At 36.9% G+C, this 20,748-nt stretch overlaps 1 protein-coding gene across 2 annotated transcripts in view; it reads left to right on the forward strand.

The window, feature by feature from the left end:
- Nucleotides 1–20,748, forward strand: part of Nbea (neurobeachin) — a 487,335-nt gene that overhangs the window by 216,261 nt on the left and 250,326 nt on the right. For both annotated transcript variants that reach the window (XM_057757235.1, XM_057757236.1), the window contains exon 34: nucleotides 14,935–14,996. In XM_057757235.1, the coding sequence (XP_057613218.1) occupies nucleotides 14,935–14,996 (62 nt within the window). The remainder of the gene's footprint in view (nucleotides 1–14,934; nucleotides 14,997–20,748) is intronic.

Here is a 20,748-nt window from a genome sequence, read left to right on the forward strand (position 1 = left end):
TCCATTGTGTGTATGTACCACATTTTCATTATCCACTCATTACTTCAAGGACATTTATGTTGTTTCCATTTTCCAGCTATAGAGCAGCAAGTGAACATGACTAAGTTTTGGTGGAATGGAATGTCAAGTTCTTTGGACATAATCGAAGGAATAGTATAGGTGGGCCATATGGTAGATCTTCTTTTAGGTTTTTTGGTTTGGTTTGGTTTTTGTTTTTTTGTTTTGTTTTGTTTTGGTTTTGGTTTTGCTTTTGTTTGCTTGTTTGTTTTGACAATTTTTTAATAGATTTTCATAATGGCTTCACCAGTTTACAATTTCACTAAAAGTTATCATTGTTTTCTTGTTGTTAGCAATTCTGGCCTGGGTATGAAATCTCAAACTAGTTTTATTTTGTATTTATCTATTTTCTAAGAATGTTTAATAATTTTAAAGATAATTTATTTCTTAGCCATTTTATTTCTTCTTTTGAAGACATTTTCTTTAGATTCATGGCTAATTTTTTTTGAGTCACATGGTATTTTTTGGTTTTTTTTTGAGTTCTTTGTATATTCTTGATATTAATTCTCCACTGTGAGATGAAGAGCAATTGACAACTAAAATTGCTGCTGAAAAAGGAATTCCAGTCTTCTCTGGGAATTAGCATTTCATTTTTTTGTTTTTCGAGACAGGGTTTCTCTGTAGCTTTGGTGCTGGTCCCAGAACTAGTTCTTGTAGACCAGGCTGGCCTCGAACTCCCAGAGATTCGCCTGCCTCTGCCTCCCGAGTGCTGGGATTAAAGGCGTGCGCCACCACTGCCCGTGGGAATGAGCATTTCGATAGGTTATTCAATCTCATGTGGTCAACTCTAAACACATATTCATATAAGCAACACTAAGGGGACTCCACAGGTTTTATTGGTGGGTGTGTGTGGGGGGGTGGAAAACAAGAAAAATTGAAGAAGAGGCCAATAATTTGAAAGAGATTGAAGGGGACACAGGGAAGTTTGGGAGTGAGGAGAGGGAATGCATATTTTTTTGTGCTAGAATCCTATCTTGGAGGTAATCAACAACTGCCTAATTGAACTTAATGTACTGAACAGTCAGAGAGAATTCTCACCTGTAACTATAAACCTAGCTAACTACTTATGACTGATGCAAGGTTATGGACTCTAGTAGAAAACCTACTACTGCTAACTAACCCGGTATATTTCCCAACTACATTCTAAATACTTAACCTTATATCCACAGATAAGTGTAACCCTCACCCCCATCAAAGAATGCATAGTGGAAATGATATAATACTATCTATAAAATTCCCAAAAGTTAAGAGTTAAATTAATAAAAAGTGCAAGATTCTAAGTCTTTTCACAAAATGGATTTCTTTCTAGAAAAAATAATAACATCAAATCCTTAAGTAAAATAACTAAAATAAAGAGAGGAAAAACTCACTAATTAAATCTGAGGTGGAAAGGAAGCCATTATGATTGATGCTAATAATAGTCAGACAATCATTAGATCCTACTTTAAAATTTTATATTCTACTGAATTGCAGAATATGAGATGCATGAATGAATTTTAGATGCAATTCACTTAACAAAATCAAATTAATAAGATCTTTAAAACAGTTCTATCTATAACAAGCAAGGAGAATGAGGCAGTAGTAGGAAATCTCCGCAATAAAATATATTATAAGTCCAGATGAATTCACTCTTGAATTCTTTCAAATTTCAAGGCAGAAGAAACACAAATTTTTATTAACAGAAACAGTATGGTACTGATACATATGACCAGACAATTCTAAAAAGAAATAACATTAAAAATGAACTTTTTGACATTAGTATAAAAACAGATACAAGTTTAAAATTTTGATAATGCCAGTAAAATCCAAGTTCTTAGAGCTCATGCTCTAATAGTAAAAGATCTCAAAGAAAATGTAAGAACTTTCTACTGTTTTCCAGTTACTTTGTGATTGTGAATGACATCTATCCAAATTGAATTTTAAATGACAGTACGACTACATGCAGACATGCACATGTAGGCATTGTCTTGGGCTGTCAGACATGCCTCCTTTTCTCTCTAGTTTCAGGCTTGAGGTCAGACCAAGGACAAGTCGGCTTTGACCATTACTCTCCCGTCCATCTTTATTGGGTGTCAAAATACAGTTTTCCACATACAGATACTTCTTAATTAAGTGGGGTTCCCACAACTTAGAGAGATTCTGCATAACAAGAAAAACAATACATTAAGGACTAATTCTTTCTAAAGAAGCCTGATTAAAAATTAGACAAGAATAAACATTTGACAGGACTTCTACACCTGCCCCTTCATTTTTGTATTGTTCACAATATGCATGGAAAGTTGGTAATTTTAATATGTAAAAAAATTCCAATTTTTAAGTAACTTAGAACATGTTGTTTTGGAGATTTGTTTGTATATATAGTTAAGTCTTGTTTATCGAAAAAGATTGACTAGTTGTCCATAGTAGGTTCAGGTGCAGTTAAATTCAGAACACTATAGACCATAGCTGCTAGCTAATTATATTTCACTGTTTTTTTTGTAATAACTTTCAAAATTTGTAGATTATGGACTAAGTTGAGAAATGTAGATTTAAAATATTTGAAGTGCCATAAAAATAATATGTGTTATGATTTTTAAAGTTTCCAGAATTCTTCAAATATTTTGCATATTTATTGATCTTTCTGGTGTTCAGAACGCACTGCATTGAGATCGTTACAAATTACCCTCTATATAAATCCTTTGCTTCTTTCCGCAGTCTCTGAATTCCTACTGGCAGAATTTTAGGAACTGGAAGCTTTTGTTATTAGACAAAGCCTTATAAATTGGAACGAAGAATCCTCCGTTATTTCAGTCATTCCCACTTTAGCTTTATGTTTCTTCCTCTGCAGAAATCCACGTTCCAGAAATTCACATTTGCACAGTGTCTGTTGTGCCCTGTAACATTTGCTATCCCAGATGCTGTTCTGATACTTTCCTGTAGATGGTGTTCACTTGTGCCCTCAGACATTGTTGTGCCCTATAAGCTTCCTATTTGGACTGAAGATGATAAGGTCATGATTGCATCTTCAATTTTTTCTTTTTACTAACAAGATAATGCAAACCATGGTTTGTGCTATTTTTTCCATGCATAGTAAGAACTAGATCAGCAAGGATCTTTTTGTTGTATTTTACTGATTTTTCAGGTTAGTTGCTGTGCTAAAGCTATGGGATGCTCCCCTGAGCCTGCTCTAGGTTCTCCTGTTTTCATTATTTTTTGCTGTGTGCACATCAACTTCTGTAGAATTGGTTTTCTTTATCTGGTTTTGCTTACTATATGGCTAGCGTAATTTACAATTATATATAAAATGAATCTCTCAGGGTTAGTAAATAGTTTTGTTTTTTTTCTTCCAAGAAAGGTTTCTCTGTGTAACAGCCATAGCTGTCCTGGAACTCACTCTGTAGACCGGGCTGGCCTCAGACTCACAGAGATCTGCTATCTCCATCTGGCAGGTCATAGTTTCTGAAAAGCTACAGTTTATGTTTTGTCACCTTAGCTGTTAAGCTGCTCCTGACCTTCTCTGTGTGAAAACAGGACTTGTGATTCATGGTGCCTGCACATGCTGTCATCTTCTTCCCTAACAGGTTCTTCTCTCTGCTTCATGTGGCCGTTCTAATCCTACCAAGTCCAACCAAAGATACTTTTCTCATTAAACTTGTAATTATTTTAACTTTAAGAGTGTTTATTTAACAAATTAAACGGAGAGAAAATTAAAGCCATCCCACTAAAATCAGGAACACGCCAAGGCTGTCCACTCTCTCCATACCTCTTCAATATAGTTCTTGAAGTTTTAGCAATAGCAATAAGACAACATAAGGGGGAAAAGGGGATTTGAATTGGAAAGGAAGAAGTTAAACTTGCATTATTTGCAGATGATATGATAGTGTACATAAGCGACCCCAAAAACTCCACCGAAGAACTCCTACAGCTGATAAACACCTTTAGTAATGTGGCAGGATACAAGATCAACTCCAAAAAATCAGTCGCCCTCTTATACACAAAGGATATGGAAGCAGAGAGGGAAATAAGAAAATCATCACCTTTCACGATAGCCACAAACAGCATAAAATATCTTGGGGTAACTCTAACCAAGGAAGTGAAAGATCTATTTGACAAGAACTTTAAGGCATGGAAGAAAGAAATTGAAGAGGATACCAGAAAATGGAAGGATCTCCCTTGCTCTTGGATTGGGAGGATCAACATAGTAAAAATGGCAATTCTACCAAAGGCAATTTATAGATTCAATGCAGTCCCCATCAAGGTCCCATCAAAATTCTTCACAGATCTTGAGAGGACAATAATCAACTTTATATGGAGAAACAAAAAACCCAGGATAGCCAAAACAATCTCATACAATAAAGGAACTTCTGGAGGCATTACCATCCCTGACATCAAACTCTATTACAGAGCTAGAGTAATGAAAACAGCGTGGTACTGGCATAAAAACAGAGAAGTCGACCAATGGAATCGTATAGAAGACCCGCATTTTAACCCACAAACCTATGAACACCTCATTTTCGATAAAGGAGCTAAAAGTATACAATGGAAGAAAGAAAGCATCTTCAACAAATGGTGCTGGCACAATTGGATGTCAACCTGTAGAAGAATGAAAATAGACCCATATCTATCACCATGCACAAAACTCAAGTCCAAATGGATCAAAGACCTCAATATCAGTCTGAACACACTGAACCTGATAGAAGAGAAAATGGGAAGTACCCTACAACATATGGGCACAGGAGATCGCTTCCTATGTATAACCCCAGCAGCACAGACATTAAGGGCAACATTGAATAAATGGGACCTCCTGAAACTGAGAAGCTTCTGTAAAGCAAAGGACACTGTCATTAAGACAAAAAGGCAGCCTGCTGACTGGGAGAAGATCTTCACCAACCCCGCAACAGACAAAGGTCTGATCTCCAAAATATATAAAGAACTCAAGAAACTAGACGTTAAAATGATAATTTACCCAGTTAAAAAATGGGGCACTGAACTGAACAGAGAATTCTCAACAGAAGAAGTTCAAATGGCCAAAAGATACTTAAGGTCATGCTCAACCTCCTTAACGATCAGAGTAATGCAAATCAAAACAACTTTGAGATATTATCTTACACCTGTCAGAATGGCTAAAATCAAAAACACCAAGGATAGCCTTTGCTGGAGAGGTTGTGGAGAAAGGGGTACCCTCATCCATTGCTGGTGGGACTGCAAACTTGTGCAACCACTTTGGAAATCAGTGTGGCGGTTTCTCAGAAAAATAGGGATCAACCTACCCCTGGACCCAGCAATAGCACTCTTGGGAATATACCCAAGAGATGCCCTATCATATGACAAAAGCATTTGTTCAACTATGTTCATAGCAGCATTATTTGTAATAGTCAGAACCTGGAAGCAACCTAGATGTCCTTCAGTGGAAGAATGGATGAAGAAAGTGTGGAATATATACACATTAGAGTACTACTCTGCGGTAAAAAACAATGACTTCTCGAATTTTGCATGCAAATGGATGGAAATAGAAAATACGATCCTGAGTGAGGTAACCCAGACCCAAAAAGAAGATCATGGGATGTACTCACTCATAATTGGTTTCTAGCCATGGATAGGGGCCACTGAGTCTATAATTTGTGGTCCTAAAGAAGCTAAACAAGAGGGTAAACCCAAGGAAAAACATATAGTTATCCTCCTGGCTATGGGAAATAGACAAGATTGCCGGGCAAAAAATTGGAATCTTGGGGGTGGGGTGGGATGGGGGTGAGGGGAGATGGGGAGAGAAAAGTGTGAAGGAGAGGATGAGGGAAACTGGGGGAAACGGGATGATTGGGGAATAAAGGAAGGTTGGATAGGGGAGCAGGGAAACTCATATCTTAGTTAAGGGAGCCACCTAAGGGTTGGCAAGAGACTTGAACTTGGAATGGCTACCAGGTGCCCAGGGCAATGTCCCCAGTTAGTTCCTTGGGCACCTGAGGATAGGGAACCTGAAATGAACCTATCCTATAGCCATACTGATGAATATCTTGCATATCACCATAGAACCTTCAACTAGCAATGGATGGAGATAGAGACAGAGACCCACACTGGAGCACCGGACTGAGCTCCCAAGGTCCTAATGAGGAGCAGAAGGAGGGAGAACATGAACAAGGAAGTCAGGACCACGAGGGGTACACCCACCCACTGAGACAGTGGGGCCGATCTATTGGGAGCTCACCAAGGCCAGCTGTACTGTGACTGAAAAAGCGTGGGATAAAACCGGACTCTCTGAACATGGCGGACAATGAGAGCTGACGAGAGGCCAAGGACAATGGCACGGGGTTTTGATCCTACTTCATGTTCTGGCTTTGTGGGAGCCTAGCCAGTTTGGATGTTCACCTTCCTAGACCTGGATGGAGCGGGGAGGACCTTGGACTTTCCACAGGGCAGGGAACCCTGACTGCTCTTGGGACTGGAGAGGGAGGAGAAGAGGAGTGGGGGGAGGTGGAGAGGGGCGGGAGGAGGGAGAGGGAAATGGGAGGCAGGGAAGAAGCGGAAAATTTTTTGTTTTTCAATAAAAAAAATAAATTTAAGCAACAAAAACAAAGAGTGTTTATTTAAAAAACTTAACGGAATTTAAACAGCAGAACAGCAAAGCATCTAATGGAAAGTTATACTAACAATGATGTTTTCTTTTTACATACTTGTTTTATAATGGAGAGAATGCTTGAGACTAGATGCACTCTCAGAAAATACCATTTTTAGTTAGACGTCCTATTTCACAAATTAAAACATTTTTGATTGCTGGTCTTAGAATAATCCCCTTATCACTCCCCCTACAAATAAATGACCACCCATATTTCCTGTTGATTCCTGTTAGTGCCACTGTTTTCTTTTCCTGACAAGGAATTAATTAAAACATTATTTATCTAGATCACTGAACCAACGTCCTAAAATTCTGCTGAGATGGGCTTTGCTGTCCTCTCTGAAAACTGGTCAGTGCATTTGTCTGGGTCGTCCACTAGAATTGAGGCTTCTCTAGGAAGTAGGATTTACCTGTTTCATTTATGCCTTGGCACATTATTTAATAGTATTGCTTTAACTATTTAATAGTAATGTTGTAGATATTATTAAAATCACCATATGTCTTTAGTTCTTGAAAACCACAGTTCCTGATAGGTATACTTCATGTACATCTAATTTCAAAAGAGAACTATGTCTTGTTCTAAGATAACTAGAATAAATAGAAAGTTCTGTTTACTTTTAGTTGATATGTTCTAATATTTTATGCCATGTCCACATGGACACTTGTATATAAAATTCTATGAATGATTATTGATTGGGCCACTGGTTTAAAATATAAATTAACTCTAAAATCTTACTCTGAATTATAACTAGATTTGAATTGGACACAGGGTATTTTGGTTAGACAGGGTAATTTTTACAGTTTTGCTCGTTGCTATTGTGTATGTATAATGATGTGTGGGTATGTGCTGCCGTGGAGCACATGTGGGAGGTAGGATGATACCTTTATGAAGTTGGTTCTTCCCTTATACTTTTATTTGAGTTCCAAGGATGAAGCTCAGTTTATCAGGTTTATGCCTTTTCCTGCGGATTCATCTCACAGACCACAATTATACAAAATAATTTAATTCATAATTAAATTAATAACAATATGATTTACATTTTGTTTACACTTTATGTCATATCATGTCAATAACTTGTTTCTTTAAATAGAATATGAACTCATAATTTCTGGGACATTTAAGACTATTTATAATGTTATGTAACTTAATCTGCAAGACAACATTTTGTTGCTAATATTGAATAAAAGCAGACTCATTGCACACCTTTACTATTTTTGCTTTAATGTTACATTTATCAAAGAAGCTTAGTCTGGGTAAAGTCTGAGAACTCACTGCTCTGAGCTCCCAGTTTATGAAGGTCTGGTTTATTTTCTCAGACTGTGTCCACAGTTCAGGTCTGTACTAGTTGGACAGGGCTGAGAGACTCCTGAAAGTGACTGAGTTCACTTGACTAGCCTCTTCCACCTGAGCCTCCTTAAATGGAAAGCTTTTCCTTTATTCTTTCATCACAAAGATTAGCAAGAAGTTTCCATTTAGTAATTCTTAGCCTTTATCTTTAACTTTATGAAAGCTTTATGAAGAAAAGAAAGTGATACCCGGCATTCACATTCATCATGGTTTATTAATGTATTTGGAAAAAACTTACTTGTTATATGAACATAAAGACCCTAAGGGTTCATAATGACTGTTAGAGAAACTTTGAACTTATTTATATTTCAGAACTTAAATATATTTATTTGAGTTTTAAAATTAGTGAGACCTAGAATATAAGTAGTTTGGAAATTTTATATTGTTCATTTTTACATGCTATAGCTAAAAGAATTATGTCATTTAAAAATATATAACATTTTAATATAAAGGCATTCTAAAAATTTTTATTTAAACTATTTGCTTATGTAGCTATTTATGTTATATTACATAACTGGTGTATTTCTTTTTTCTTGGTTATTGATATTTCATTTAATTACATGTGTAGGTAAAATACATGGATAAGTTTTGATGATTATTGGCCCAGCTTTTTTGTATAGTACTGAACTTGAAACAACATAGCTAGCAGTGTTTGCACTGGATTAAGGATTTTCAAATCTGAAGATGCTCAGGGAGAAGATAAGCATGTTTCACAGGGACTGGCGTAGAGCTGACAATTGGCGTTGTAATCAAGTTTAGCCCAGAAAGCACTATAAAGAGCAGATGATTTGTGACAGTGAACATGTCTGTTATTTCCCTTATTTCAGCCTCCCTCATTGCAGTTTAACTAAGTCAAGAGGTCAAGAAAAGGGCAGGACATTCCAGTCATTCACCATTTAAAAAAAAAAAAAAAAAACAAGTTTGCATCTCATCTTATGGAGAATAGTTTCTCACAGAAACCTCAGAAATACATGGTTTGTGATTTTTGAGATAGTGTTTGGTTGTAACTCTGTTTGTAGTGTACTGTAGATTATTTCATCAACATATATGTGTATGCCTTTTCTCTGCAATTGAACTGATAGCTTCTTCAAGCCAGAGACTGCGTTGGCTTCCATATGTTACAATCCCTTCCTCAATGTAAGGTCACTAACATTTGTTTAGATTCAGAAGTAAATGACTTAACTGAGAATATTTCCAAGCACAGTCTTCCCCTACATGTTAATATTGAGTAATTTAGACTTTACAACCCATTTTTAAAATGTATAAATCAATTATGTCTGTGAACAGAAGTGAAAAGCACATGAAAAGTAGTACTGTCCATCAAAAATTACCAAATTATTTTTCAAATATTGTATTTTTGATGAGATGCCACAAATCTGTAGTGTTTAACGTGTAAGTAGTGAAAGTCAACTTGGGGCAGTGCACCTGTTACCAAAGATGTGTTATCTAGCAACACACACACATATATACACATACACACATAATCTGAATAAGGTTTCTAGGACATATCAATAGAATGACAAGAAATTAAAAAAATTATGTCAGTACATCAGTCAGAATGATTATGTGTTTGCTATAACATTAACCTTACTGATACTTTTGTTTCTGACCAACACAGCCATTCTAGATGTACAGGTTGGTTCTCACTCAACCATTCTCATTTAGAAATGGGCTTTAACTTCTTCTGGCCTAATGAGATTTCCATGGGGAAGTGTACCTTACTTGCTTTATTAATATTTATTTATTTTTCTGTGAATGTTTTAACATATTTCATGTAAATGAATACCATTACTTATGGACATTAAGAATGTAAGTCACATAAAAAATTTAAATAAACTTTTGAAATCCCATATTCAGGATTTTAAAGCTGGAAACATTTTATAGTTCAGACATATAAGAAAACTAATAGTTCTATTTAAGTTTACTTCATAGCCTCTTCAGGAAGGCCTAGGCTAGCTGGTGAAACACTTGAGTTACTCAAGTTGGTACACCTGCAGAACATGAATGAACTAAGGTGAATGAGGATTGTAAATAGCATATTTTTTATTATTTTAATTAAAACTAAAATTGGTTGAATCAAAGTTAGCATTTTAAATGTATTTAATATTGTTATAGTCACATTAGGTCATATTACATTGATGCCATCAAACTGCCAGAAAAAAAAAAAGATATTTTGAAATGTCTAATGACATGTTAGCTCATACTATGTCTGCACATGTTAGCCTTATTCATAGTAATAATGGAATTCTAATTCATCATTGGTTTGCCAGTAATGCTGTAATATTATTCTTGGAGTCTTATTTTCATGTTTTTAAATTTGAGAATCCATATCAATTACTTACTCTGGTATTTTTTAAACTGGAAGTAATTTTTATAGAAAGGACCCTGCTAGTGTTAGAAGAAATAAATAGTACCTTTCAAATACAAAAGTAAAAAAAGTAGTGAAAAATGCAGGAAATAGTTATTGTGGCAGAATGATGTGTAGGCTTTGCTTCATCTTGAAGTTCTACCTCCTTCACTCTCTGTGGTGCTCGTGGTCCAGCATGAGAACTACACAGGTGAACCCTTCAGACTAAGACACAAGAAGCACAGTGTGCGCTGTCTGCTACTCTTCACACATTACAATGATGTTCTCAACCTGTCATCCACAACTCCTTTGGGGGTCACATTTCCAATATCCTGTATATCAGATATTTGCTTTACATTTCATAACTGTAGCAGTTATGAAGTAGCAACAAAAGTATTTTTATGTTTGAAGGTCACCATATGAGGAAGTGTATTAAAGGGTCACAGTATCAAGAAGGTTGAGAACCATTGCCCTACAATATTACATCCCAGTTCCATTGTTCAGGTTTGATTGTTGTTTTTTGGTATCTCAGACATTTGTTCCCTCCCCCTCATCTTTTGCCAATATCGGGTCAGCACTAACCAGACAAATGACACTCCTTCAGATGTTCCCACACCAGGCTGCTGACCTTGCTGTCCTGTGGCTCCCTCCATGGTCCTCTGGATCACATCAGTTATCTGATAACAGTACCTGCACTACCCTCCACAGTCTTATTAAAATGATGCTCTTGAGGACATTGGACACAGTGCTCAGCATATGCTTTTCCACATGAATTGAGCTCTTGTCCTTTCAGTTACCTCGCCCCCCCCCAATATCTTACCAAGTTTTTTTTCTCTCCACTAGTGATTTCTAAATACTTGTTGAGATTCTTTGTCATAGATGTTTGCCAAAGTCTCCTGATTCAGAATAATGCCAATCTTGAAAGACCATGTGATATTGCTTCCAAGATGAGTCCCTTTGCTGGCTGTATATTGACTACTGCCCTTCACTTCCCACCAGGAGGGAACAGCCTTAGAGACTGGACTGTTGTGCACTATTTGAAAGCTAAAGGGCTCTGTCACTTGACATTAGTCAGACCCCCAGATTCACAATGGAATCTGACTGCTCTTCAGAAGAAATGTTACTGTGCCTTTGAGTAGTGCCCATATTAAACAAATATAGGTTTGTCTCAAGGTCAAGCTTCTAGCTTCATACTCATTTGGATAGTTTATAATCTGGTCTATTCTTTGATATAGGTTTTCATTTTATTGTTTTAGTTGGTTTGGTTTTAGTCAAGAGCAAATATATTTTCAAAGTTTCTATTAAATATGTACCCAAATATTTGGCAAATTGGGATAATTGGTTTTTTTCTTATTCTGTTTTGCTTGCTGTCTGGATCTAGACCATCTATCAATATACACATATGCCTGTGTCTTGGCTCCCCATTATCTGATGTCATCCTTCAACAGTAGAGTTCATATTATACTCAGCCTCTCATCAGTTAGTCTTCTTCCATTAGAACATCTTTTACTTGCCAGCCTCTGCTCCCGTGCCACAGATACTCATTGTCTCCATCCAGCTCTTTGCTTTATGCTGCTGCAAAACCAGTATGACTTGCAGTGTCGGCTTTGTATTAGTGGGCAGCATATTTATTCTAGTAAATGCATATCTTCTGTTAAGAACATTTTGTTGATTGTTCTGTACTTCTGCCCCGCACCTTCCACCCAGGGACTCACCGTGTAACCTTGGCTAACCTGGAACTTGATAGAAATCACAGAGAACTTCCTGCCTCTGCCTCACATGTATGACTCCAAGGAAGGCTATGTTTTAGTTAACAAGGCACAGATTGTCATTATACAATGGGAATGTCATTAATAGACTTTGGAACCATTTCCCTCACTTAATATCATGCTTGTAGCCCTTCATCTTAACTTCCCAAACCATTTGTAATTTGTAATAACCTAGATTCCCAGTTCTGCTTTCCAGTACCCTCATCCATCTCCAGGATAGAAAGCTCTATTGAGATACTTTTCCTTGTTCCTTGATCATGCTGTCCTTGTTGCATAATATATTGCTTCCCATCTGCACATCAGACCAAAACAGGTTACCTTCACCAAGGAAGCTGACCAAGTCACTCTACTCACACAACCACTAGGGCCTTTATTATGATATATTGCCATCCTATAGATGCTTGATTGTTATGTAGAAAACATATAGTGATCATTACATTAAGTCATGTAATCTCAGACCCTGGTTCTACCACTTCCTAGGTGAAACACATTGGTATCATCACCAAATATTTTCATTTTATTAGTCTATCAAATACTATAATGATAACTGGTTCAAAAGGTTAATAGTATAAGGTATTTGAATTACAGCCTGGAATGTGTGCTGAACTGTCATTAGTAAAATCTTACTTATCACTGTGAAGTGCTCACACTTTACTCCTAGAGATGGTATCAAATGCATTGACCCAGTTACAGATTTCTTGTCAGATACAGATAGGATGGATTCAGTGCACAGAGACCTGCATATGAGTACACCCTTTGCCATTGTCTAAACAGTTAACAGTAATTTACAGCATCACTAGGTAAATTTTACTTACTTGAGCTTATGATTAAATTTCCATAGACTGAATTTTATTGCTTTTTAAATTTGCAAATACGGTGATGTTTATAAGAATAAAATATTATTTTATTTTATGCGTGCATCTCATTATCACAGGCATCACACTGCATGTCTCATTCGTACTCCTTCTAACCCTTAGGAGTAATTCACAGCAAGCTATAATTCTAATTAGTTTCCAGGATTTCCATAGCTTATGCTCTCATCATCAATGTCAGATCTGTTTTTACTTCCTGGCTTATCTTTTGAGAATAGGTTCTTCTGACCAGAACTTGCTAGACAACACACACTGGTAAAGAGTGAGGTTCTATGAACCTGAGTTCATCTTCTTAAACAGACATGAGAAGGGATGTGTTTGCAAGCACCATCTTGCTATCCTTTGGGAAAAATACATTAATGATGTAAGCTTTTATATTTTTTTTATGATGCATTGATAATGTTTCTAGGAGTTATGAATGTGACTTATTTAAGAGTTTGTTTAAAATTAGTAATAATTCTATTATTTCTAAGTTTTAATTTAGTATTATGTATTCAGAATTAATACAGAATAAAGATGGACAATTCTTTTAGCAGAGTGGTATTGTCTGTGTTAATATGCCCACATCTTAATTATGATCCTATCTATGGCCATGTCCTTAAGGTTTTCTTTGTCAGAATCCAAATGCTTGGTCAGCCAACAAGCAGCAAATGTTTTATTAATTTTCTGACTCTAGTTCCTGAGCATGAGAATTTCTGACCAGTCACACCACACTTCTCTTAAACAAGTTTTTCATGGCAGTCTCTCATCTCATTAACTGTCTGCTCAGGATCTGAAAATAAGGAGCACCAGTGACTTCTTTGCAGCTTGTTTTGTCTGTATGACATGGACAGTCTTTAGGAGAATGGCCACTAAAGGGTATTTATCCACCCCCTGCAATAAATGGACATGCTCGTGTCTACAAGACACTTGAGGCTGCTGGCTGAAAACAAGAAAATAAAACTGTTGCTTCCGCTTTACATTTGTTAACACTTTAATGGAAGACCAAAGCATCTTTTTCTGTAAGATTATTTACTGGGCCAACAGGTGGGCTCAGGAGGTAAGGACCTTTGCCCCACAGGCCTAGAGACCTGAGTTCCAACCTCAGAATCCACACAGCTGTCCTTTTGACTCCCATGCATGTTATGTCCATGCCCCCCACATCACTTACATATTAATAATAAAATTTATTTAAAAGGTCCTTTTCTGATTGCATTTGTAATTAAGAAAAATTTTTTCAAAATTTATTCATCAAACTTTTTCTTTAAAAAAAAAATAAGCCCATCACTTGGACATTTATTTTAAAGTAGCAGCCATTGTACCAAATATGCTCATCAGAGATCATTATTTTAATAAGGTAGCAACCACTATAATTAATATGCTCATACAGAGATTATTGTTAAGTCAAATTTACATATCCATATTATTGTACTTTTAGAAATTAGCAATTATGATCTACTTTCTTACTATGTATAACATCTTACAAATCATCCTTTATTTAGGAGAGTTGAATAATTAATAACCCAGCTGTTTACAGAATGTGTTACGTGTAAACCAGGAGTGGCAGTAGAGTATAATGTGACTCGCATGATTTGCTCATGTAAGGAACGTAACACAGGCGCCATCAGACACTGAGTCAGTGATCCTTGGGATCACATACTCATTGCGTTCATTTTTTCATTCTTTGTGGTACCTGTTCTATGAATTTGGATTATTTAATAAGTTTTAGTGAATGAACTATGTGTACCTTGTTTAATTTTGGTCTTCCAAGTAGAAAATGCCAGCAGCTCTTCCATATTTGTTCTCTGCTCCAGGAAACATCCGGCAATGCCTTTGGATGAAGCAGCTCTAACCAGCTCTTACCTTAACCTAAACATTTTAAAATATCATGACCTAATAAGAACTGAAACATAAAGTCAGGTAATTCTGTGCCTGTCATGTGGTTTGACCTTTGCTGACCTCTCCCTGTGCAGGCCTTGTGTGCATGAAGTCCAGCACGTCTGTGGTGGAGCTGGTCATGCTGCTTTGCTCTCAGGTAAGAGTTTCATTCACTTGGTAAAATTACCCTACATGAGAATTTCTTATGCATGTAAAGCATTAATCATATTTTAAGTTTTATCTCTCGCTGCGGAGAATGCAGAAGATAGCTTGCGTTGAGGTGCTTGAGAGCCTAGTGGTCATCCTATGTAAAAACTGCACTACTCTCCTCTCTCTCTGCTCTCTCCTCCCTCACCTCCCGTTGTTCTGTTCTGTCTGTGCCTGACTTTGTTCTATGTTCTTAATGTCTTTTGCTATTATATGCACTATGTTTTAAAAATACTGCAGCCCACATTGTAATTTGAAAACATAACTGGTAGTTACTATTGTTTTCTCCTCTGTCATATTAGAAGTGGTAGAAACTCAAGAAACTCAAGGTCCTTTTTTATCAGTACTAAACTCATACAATGCATTGTTGAGTCATCTTTGGCAGGCTGCTTTTTCAGTTTTGTGTAGAATTGTTATGATTGATAAATCTGAAAGTTTACTGAGTGGTGATTGTCTTTATTAACAAGAATTAAAGGTAAATGGTTGAATATTGTTTTTTTAAACTACAGAAACAAACAAGAAAGCTTGATCTATCTAAATCTTGAGAGAAACCATATATTAATCTTTTGGATAACTAAAATAGAAATTTATTGGCCTTTCCTTTCCCTGTCACTTGAAGTCTCCCTGTTACCATATGAATATGAAATATTCTGTAATATTAGAATGAAAAGGAAGTAGATACATGTTTGTAATACATAGCCGTTATATTTATCCCTGGTCTTTTCAGTAGAAGGGTGAACACACCTCACCATAACCGATTTGAGGTCTGCCTAACACCACTACCAAGCCAGATAAGCTGAGTGTGACTTCAGTGGTTTTTAAATGTCCCAAAGAAACAGCAAACGCTTACCTACTGACTTACCTGTGGTCTCTCCAGTAGAAGGGTGAACACATCTGACCGTAACTGGCCAGAGGTTTGCCTAATGCCTCAGCCAAGCCAGATAAGCCAAGTGTGACTTCAGTGGTCTTTATATATCCCAGAGCAAACAGCAAAAGCTTACCTACAGTTTCCAGGTTCACATTTACTTTCTTCAGGAGTGTGTTCATGGGAAGCCAGGAATACAGTTGAGAGGAAACCATAGAGCCAACCCTGAGAGGAGCTCATCTGCAGAGCGTGTGAAAAGTGTACTCTGTGTCGAGGTCCTGAGTTCAGGGGAAATGGAAGCTCCGTGGACATTTTAGGTTGATAAGAATCCAAATATTTAGCAGCTTTTGTGGCAAGGCAGAGTTTAGAATGCCTTCTTTCTTAGCTCTGACTATCACTGCAGTTCAGAGAAATAAAGAGGAATGTTGCATTAGGATCTGGTGTCTTTAATGGCCTCATCATCTAATCATAGGTCTCACATCACCATTTGCTGGCTCCAGGAATTCCTGCCATTAGGGGCCCTAGAGATGAAACTTTGCCTCACATATTGATTGGAAGGAAGAGTGGGAAATGTAAGCTCTCTCTGTGGTGCACTTTCCTCCGTGTGTCAGCAGGACAGCATGATAAACAGGCCTCTTAGATTGATTTTCAAATTGAATTTTTAAAATAATTCAGTGTTTGAGCACTGAAAAATTTAAATGTTTCAAGTGGTCCATTGGTTAAATATCCCTCACCTAAGTAACTTGAAAGGTCCACACATTAAAAATAACTCCCATTGTTTTGTTGTTTTGTGTTAATCTGTAATGTTACTTTCTACAAAGCATTTTTAAGAAAGCAAATGAGTGATGCTCATTCCGTCAAATGCAGTTGTGTAAGTTAACAATTTTAGTGTGAAATTAAGTTTATCATCCATCATTGCAGATCATTGCAGGTCCACAGATGTTTTCAAACTTTGGTTTTGAGGGTACTGAGGAAGGTAAACAATTTCAAAGGGTTCTTAAAATAATATATCTTTCTCCAATACTAAAATTCATCATTTTTACCAATTAGCAGATGACTGCAGCAGTGGCAGACCTTAGACGGAGAAAGTTAACAGTGCTGCACAGACAGCTTGGCCCTGCTCTCTGCAAAGTGTGATCTTTCTGCAGATCTTAATGCATTTCTTCCATTGGAGCTGATCCCTGTAGAATTAGCACCAGTCTGTGGGCTGTCTTCCTGCCAAGGCAGGCAGTCATGATGAGTCTTTAAAACCTCAGAGCTCAGAGCTCCTTTTGCTTTGTTTGACTGTCAGTCACCACAGGATGCGCATCAGCAGTGAGCGAGACGGACAGAAGTAGTTCAAAGTGTGGGTCCTTACTGTCTGGATACTTTACATGCCCCCCTGCCAGGGAGAAATACCTTAAAATAGGAGCCATGCTGTCATTTAATTCTTGACAGAATAGATTTTAAATGCAAATAACATTTTGTAGTTTGTTTGCATAAAATTTATCCTCAAATTTACTCAAGTCATTGGAAACTCAAATTGTGTTAAAGAGAATAAGCAATGGACACTGAAAAGAAAAGAAAGTGAGCTTTTCTTTGGCTGCCCTAAATTTCTCTTCACTATAGCTCATTGGATGTTTTTACTGTTTTTACTTTTCATTTCCATGGTGGGAATTTTTGTTAAATACTACATGCTATTAAGGATATTTGATTTTCTTTCTTTTTTGAGTGCCTAAAAAAATTACTCTTGCCAATAGTTTGTGTCCAAAATGTGGTCTAAATTCACATGAGATCACATTACAGTTGTCTGAAGGTACTTGTCAAGGATAATTCGGTTCATATGGCACCCTCTAAACTCCAAGGGGCATGACATTCAGTTTACCCCCAGTGGAATTTTGCATTTCTTCAAAAACATGGTTTAAGTTTCAAGAAGATATTACCATTCTCCATTGTAATTTGGTTATTGGTCCAAAAACACAGAACAATTTTTACAATATTTAGATACTTTTTCCCATGTACATCTTAAATTTTAAGAATCAATTATTTACTCTTCACTTATGGCTTGTGTTAAAAATAGTTACTATCATCTTCTTAACAAAATGTTTTCTTTCATTTTGAAATATAAAAAACTGTATAAGGTGCTTGGTTAGCCTGTGTTTTACTTGGTAAAAGAGCCCAGGGTCAGTGTCCTGCATAGGCTCTTCAGTTGTTGTAGGTAGTGTGGCATCAGACTGTTTATTTCTGCGGCGCTGTGGCTGAGGTGCCCCCACCCCTCTCACAGCACTTACTTCCTCCTTCAGTTCTCCTTGGTTACTACATTCTTAGATGAATAGCAGGCTGAGTTTTTCAAGTAAACCTTTTTAGGTACTATAATAGTTTCTAATTATTTCCAGATTTTCTTTTTCAGGAAGTCTCCATGAGAAGAACTCTAAGAAAAATTGAGTGTTGTTATGTTACCCACAGGATTTCTTTAAGTTTCCATCAGTAAAGCTTAGCAGATGCCACTTGCATTTCTCTTTGCCTTATGTGTCAAGATGTAAATTGAGGGACCTCAGGTAAAAATCATGCTCTCAGTATTTAAGTGCTTTCTGACTTAAAGCACTGATTAAGCAAATGCCTGCTTAATAAATCATTCCTGTTCTCATTAAAAACTTTAAAATACATAAGTTAAGGTAAAAACTCAAGGTATGACATGCCCAGAATGAATTATTTTGTGGTTTATATGACTTTGTTCTTGTCTAAATACTTCATATACTTAACTGAAAGGATTTGGTGCCTTCAGTGGTGTGGTCAGGGTGTGACCCAGGACTTTACAGACAGCATTCACAAAGGAGCCACAACTGAGGAAACCCTTCTCCTTTCAAGTGATTTGGTCTTTGAACATTTAATGTTTTAAAACCTTTTCTCCAATTTGGTACAGTTTAGTCAGATGGTACAGAAGAAAATGATTTTTTTCTGGATGTAATAAAGCCAAGATGAGGTTCTAAGGCAAGGCTGAGGCTGATGCAGAGGCCTGATAAATGCCTTCATTCGTATGTACTCAGTACTGTAAGGACTTGAGGTTGTGTAATAAGATGATAAATTTGAGAAAACCAGAGATGGCGCCTTTTTTTCTCCAGTCCTTTGAAAATATTATTAAATCCTGATTTTCATGGTGAAATTCTGTCACATGTGAATCAGTGCTTACGCACTCTGTGACCAGCTTTTGTTAGTATTTTGGTGGTCCACAGGGAGGCTAGGCTTATCTATTGCAAATTACATATATAAATTTGTAGGCAATGAGGCAGAACTTAAAAAACAAAACAAAATAAAAAAACAACAACAAGAGCACATGGCTGAGATTTTTAATTATTACAATCAAGCAGCATGCATGTGTGACTCTGAAGACTGAATGCTCATGGAAGGCACTATGGAAATGGACCCTGAAGACTGAATGCTCATGGAAGGCACTATGGAAATGGACCCTGAAGCTGGGAGGCTTTCCCTGCTATGTATTATCAGGGAAGGAGACACAGCTCTTGAAGACAGTTCAAGCAGATCTGTTTGTCTGTCCTCAGGCCTGGCACCCACCTTCTTTGTTATACATTAAAAACTAAATAATTAGGATTAGCAAGATGATTCCACCAGTAAAAGTGCTTGACCCACAAGCTGGACGACCAGAGTTAGATCCCCATAACCCATGATGAAACCAAATCCCTAAAACTGTCACCTCACATCTAAATGAAAACAAAAAATAAAAAGGGAAGATATGACTGCTCCTAGGTATGGTGGAAGAGAACATTTATTGTAGATAAAAGGATGAGCGCAGTAAATTTGAGGGAGAACATAGCCAGATGCATCTGGAAGGGTCCAGAGTGAATATACCTGCTAAGTGAGTCTGACCATGTAAGGAGAGGGAGAGAGGGCAACCAGGAGCAGTAGCCAAGAGGATAAGAGGCCCAAAAGGCCAAAAAAGGACCAACATCGTCAAAATGGCTGGATTATATAGGAAAGAGAAGCTGGGGGAAGGGCACCCCCAACCCCTGGACTGGCGAGTTCAGGGTAGGGGCTGGTTTTGGCAGCAGGATGACCCTGTAAAGGTTGGCACTGAGGGATGCTGGGAGAACATGGCAGCCAGCATCTGCTTTGATATTTTAATAGGCACCAAAGTTAGTCATTTGTGGGGGTTTGAGACCTAACAACTTCCACATGCACTCCATGGCACAAGAATACTGATGCCCCCCCCCACAGTATCATACACACATTAATAATAATAGTTATAACTTATTAATAAAATGAATCAGTTTATTTGCTGAATTATGTAGAGTATTTTACATCTTCCTGAGTGTCTTTTAAATAAAGTTTACACAGTTTTCATCATTTTTTCTTAATCTTTTAACATCCATCCTTTTGTTTGATACTTTCTGTAAGCTCCCTCCCTTTGTGTTCACATAAATTGGTTCATCTAAAAAGATGTAGATGCTCACCCTAAAAGAAAAGTAAGCTCCAATGGGATAGTCAAGGAAAGGAAAAGGAGGCCATTCTCTGAAGAGAAAGGTCCATCCCAGCTCCGAAATTTCCATCCCGTCTCATATAACTTCTTGTGTCAAGTAAAATTTAGCATTATGTTCTCATGCTAAATCCAAAATTAGGAGAGATATGCTTTACATGTTCAGTTTTTGAATATTGTTTTGGAAATTCTTATTGTATCAAACTTTAATTTCAAGACTTGAGGGAATTCAAAACCATGTCTATAAATAAATCTTAATTATATATTTGAATGTGGCAAACACTAATTTTTTTAAATGTTACATATTTTCTCTTAGAATTGCGTTGTGTCCATAGTTTTTGATGTGTTATATGTTCATTTTTATTC

The sequence above is a fragment of the Chionomys nivalis genome, chromosome 24 (assembly GCF_950005125.1).
Source record: "Chionomys nivalis chromosome 24, mChiNiv1.1, whole genome shotgun sequence".
Taxonomy (NCBI): Eukaryota; Metazoa; Chordata; class Mammalia; order Rodentia; family Cricetidae; genus Chionomys; species Chionomys nivalis.